At 54.4% G+C, this 4150-nt stretch overlaps 1 protein-coding gene across 1 annotated transcript in view; it reads left to right on the plus strand.

Annotated features, from left to right (window-relative positions):
• Positions 1–1151: 1151 nt before the first annotated feature.
• BNIP5 (BCL2 interacting protein 5) overlaps positions 1152–4150 on the plus strand; it is a 13827-nt gene continuing 10828 nt past the window's right edge. Inside the window, exons 1-2 of the mRNA XM_040644607.1 lie at positions 1152–1791; positions 2901–3020. Of these exons, the coding sequence (XP_040500541.1) occupies positions 1152–1791; positions 2901–3020 (760 nt within the window). The remainder of the gene's footprint in view (positions 1792–2900; positions 3021–4150) is intronic.

Raw genomic sequence — 4150 nt, forward strand, 5'->3', positions numbered from 1 at the left:
GCTGCATGATGTAGTAAAAGGGGAGGGGATGTGCTCATGGGGTGCGCAGGGAGGGCCTCTCTGGGAAATAATATTAGAGCAAAGCCCTGAAGGAAGTGAGGGAACAGACCATTAGAATGTTCTAGAAAGAGGGAAGAGCCCGTGTGAAGGCCCTGAGGCAGTGAGCAGTGTTGTGTGAGTGGAGTCAGTGATGAGGGGGTGGCGAGAGGGGTAATGGGACCAGGTTGTACAGGGCCTTGCTGGCTGCTGTAACGACTTTGACTTTGACCCTGAGTGAAAGAGGAGCTGTTGGAGGCAAGAGAGTGACGTGCTCTAACTTAGGGTGAGTCCCCGTGGCTGCTGAGAGGAGAAGCTGGGAGGAGGACAAGAGCAGAGCAGGGCGACCAGTTGGGAGGTGACTGCAGTAGCCCAGGTGAGCAGAGCTGGGGCCTAGACCGACCCAGGGGGTGGTGGAGGAGGTGGGGAGATGGGCTGGGGTCTGGACGTGCTTTACAGAACCAACAGTCTTTGCTGATGGATCAGATGTGGGGAGTGAGAGAAAGCAAGGGGTCAGGGACGACTTCAAATTTTTGGCCCAAGCGATTGGAGGAATAGCGCTGCCATTTACTGAGCTGTCTTGTGAAAGAGGCGTACAGCCTGTGAGATAGACAGGCAGGTCGCAGGCATTTTTCAGATGAGGACAGGGGTGCGTGCACTGCCCAAAGTCCCAAGGGGCAGGACCTGGCCCCTGGCTCCTGCTGTATTAGTTTCCTGCCGCTGGCGTAACAAAATGCCACGAACTCAGAGGTTTTGGAACAACATGAGTTACTCACCCTGCAGTTCTGGGGCTCAGAAGTTCACAGTCAGTCTCAGCGGACTAAAAGCAAGGTGTTGGCAAGGCCCTGCTCCTTCTGGAGGCCCTGGGGGAGTTGCGGACCAGCTAGGACACCTGGGGCATGACCTCCATGGTTTAGTTTCCTCCTCTGGAAAATGGGGACGAGGATAGCCCTCCCTCCTGGGACTGTTGAGGAATTGAAACGAGACAACAGCTTTGATTGTCACTCACAGGAATGGGTAGGGCGGCTCCGAGCACGGTTAGCCCTGCTCGCCCTGGGCCGCCGCGCCTCTGGTAGGTCTCCTATAAGGGAACTGTTTGCTTTGTTCATAGCGCCATGGAACGTCCACGGGGCCCGAAGAAGCCTCTGTCAGGGAGGAGAGCCAGGTCTCTGGACAGGTCACACGGCCCCAAGAAGGACTCGGAGTCATGGGACTGCCAGTGCCTTTCCCTGCCGGTGCTCACCAGCCCCTCCAGGCGGGTGCCGCACCGGACGGCCAGCGATGGGACCAGATGTCCCCAGAGCCTAGCCCGGTCTGTGGAGGCTCGGGGCACCACGGCCGTAGCCCTCAGCCCAGAGGAGACCAGGGAGTTTCTCGCCAGTGACCAGAGGCCTCCACAGGACACCAAGAAGGACAAGGCCCAGAGGCGGGGCCAGCAGGGGTGGCTGAAGACCTTTATAAACTTCTTTCTGAGGACAGGCCCTGAGGAGCCTAAAGAAAAGGGCAGCCGCAAGGCAAAGGGGAAGGAGGGCCTCCCCAAGCCCGCAGAAACCCCTGAGGCCCTGGGGGACACAGCTCCTAGGAAGAAATCCCACGACAAGAAGGCCAGCCGCAAGAAACATGGTCACAAGAAACATGTTGCTGAGGAAACCAAGGGCGCCCAAGATCAGGAGGCCGAAGGCCAAGAGACAGGGCTTCCCAAGATAGCGGCTGCCCCGCGCTCCGAGGAGGCTGACCTGGGCCCAGCACCCAAGGGTGAGCAGACCGTGCCTGGTATCCCCTCTGCCCCACCCCCAAGGGCTAGGGTACTCTTAGCTGGCTCGTCAAACCTCTCAACGGAGGGGACGAGGACGGTGGGGCAACCACCAGGGACAGCTGCTCTGTGAAACGTCTTTGAGGCACCGTGGCTGACAGCCTGCCGTCAAACCCCATTCCCACCCCTCATTAGCTGTGTGCCCGGGGCTGGCGACTTTCCTCTCTGAGCCTCATTTTTTTTTCATCCATAAAATGGGGTAACAGCAGCTGCTCCGCCCTGGGGTAGCCGTGGCCGGGAGCTGGCACAGGGCAAGTGCTCCATAGATGGGAGCTGTAGCTATCGTTTTAAGTACTCCAGTGGAAGGAGCACAGCCCGGGGAAACGGGAAGGCAGGGAGGGAGGTGAGGAGGGAAGCGACACTAATGCAGAGGTGAGGATTGTGGGTGGGGCCAGAGAGGCGCAAAGAGCCGGCTGCCCGGTGCCGGTTCTAGACTCGGCTCTATCAGGAATGAACTTGCTCTGTGACCTCGAGCAAGTCGCCACCCCTCTCTGGGACCTTTGGTTCTTCGTTTGTGAAATAAGGAAGCTGGTCCCCAAGGTGCCTTTCTTTTCTGACTCATAGGTCAGAGTCAGGAGGGAGACAGAGCTTTGCCCTGCAGCCCTCAAAACTCACCATGGGGTTTTTTGTTTTTGTTTTTTTAAGATTTTATTTATTTATTTATTTAGACAGAACACACGAGCTGGGGGAGGGGCGGAGGGAGAGGGGGAGAGAGAATCTCAAGCAGACGCCCCGCTGAGCGTGGAGCCCAACAGGGAGCTCGATCCCAGGAACCTGAGATCATGACTTGAGCTGAAATCAAGAGTCGGACTCAGCCAACTGTGCCCCCCAGGCGCCCCCAAACTCCCCATGTTTTTAATGAGGATAAGGCTGCTTGGGTTGAAGCCCCCTGTTTTCAGAGGGAAACCTTGGCAGGTTTCCGATTTTTTTGGTTACGCCTAGAGCTACAGTGCCTGTCCTGCTGTGAGTCCTGTGTCATTTTACTGCGTTCATGAGCAAAGTCCTCCACCCCTCCCAGCCCCACACACGCTTACTTTCATCTTTCTTCCAGGTGGGGAAGGTTCGGATCGCCACCAGCCCTTGTTCACTGAGGATGGGGGTCCTGGAGTGTCGGAGATTTCTTCTCAAGCCACAGGTCCCCGGCGGGAAGAGGAGCTCAAAAACCTTGACAGTGAGTCAGAATCTACCTAGTGTCCTCGTTCCCTGCAGCTGGGATGGCCCACACCAAATGCGATGGATGGTTCTGGATGACTGCTTAGACTCTGGATGGTCCCTCTCAAAATGCCTGTACCGATCTTGCTCCTTCTGGTGCTTCTGGTCACATTCACTTATTTTAGAGTTTCGCAGAAGGAAGTCTCAGGAATTAGAACAGCCACTGGCAATGGTCCTGCCTTATGTGTTAGTGAGCCTGGGACTTTTTTTTAGTCTTTTTAAATTTATAGAAGGAAGATGGAATAGAGGGATATAGAATTTATATATATATTCAAATACACGAAGAGTGGAAGAGTTCTGTGCACACTCACATACTCACAATTGTTGATGGAGGCCAATATTTGCTTCGTCCGTGTGTGTATAATTTTGCTGCTGAGCCCTCTTCTGTAAAATGGTCCTTCACCCTTCAGTACTGAAGCACACATCTCCAAGAAACGAGTACGTTTGCACGCACAACCACAATACTGTTATTGCCTCTAATAAAATCGATAGTGATGCTCTATTAATCTAATTCCCTAGAAAAAAGGGGCATATTTTAAAAGATGATAAAACTATGCATCTGTCAAAGAATAACTAAAGGCATTTAGTGGGCTAGTCGGCAGCCTGTGATTTTTTTTCACAGCAGAAGAAATCAGCTGGTAGACTGAGTCAAGGAACAGAAGCCAAACAGGACTTATAAATCAGAGAGAAGTGAGGGAGGGAAATGGGGGCGACAAAATATGCAGACAGCCCGGGACCGGGGAGTCTTGTCTGCACCTTCTTTCGTGTAAAGCCGCCAGTTGGCAGCCAGCAGAGCCTACTCGGGGTCTTTGGATCGGTCGACAGCGGTATCGAAGAAAACCATTTATGTTGTTTGTGGTTTCTCCGTAAAGACTGGCTGGAGGCATCGACGTGGCAGGCTGTCTGTGTCATGCCTGCTGGGGTCCCTCTGTCCTCCGTCCTAGTTAGGCTGGGTCTCCACCATTTCCCGCACTGGAATTTGGCAGGTGGGAAGATCAGCATTAGGCCCCTACAGTGTTTCCAAGCACGGTTCCTTGAGGGCCTGACAGCCATCTGAGGGAAGCAGGTCAGGGATTATGATTCACACGT

This window comes from Ursus maritimus, unplaced genomic scaffold (assembly GCF_017311325.1).
Source record: "Ursus maritimus isolate PB19 unplaced genomic scaffold, ASM1731132v1 scaffold_30, whole genome shotgun sequence".
Taxonomy (NCBI): domain Eukaryota; kingdom Metazoa; phylum Chordata; class Mammalia; order Carnivora; family Ursidae; genus Ursus; species Ursus maritimus.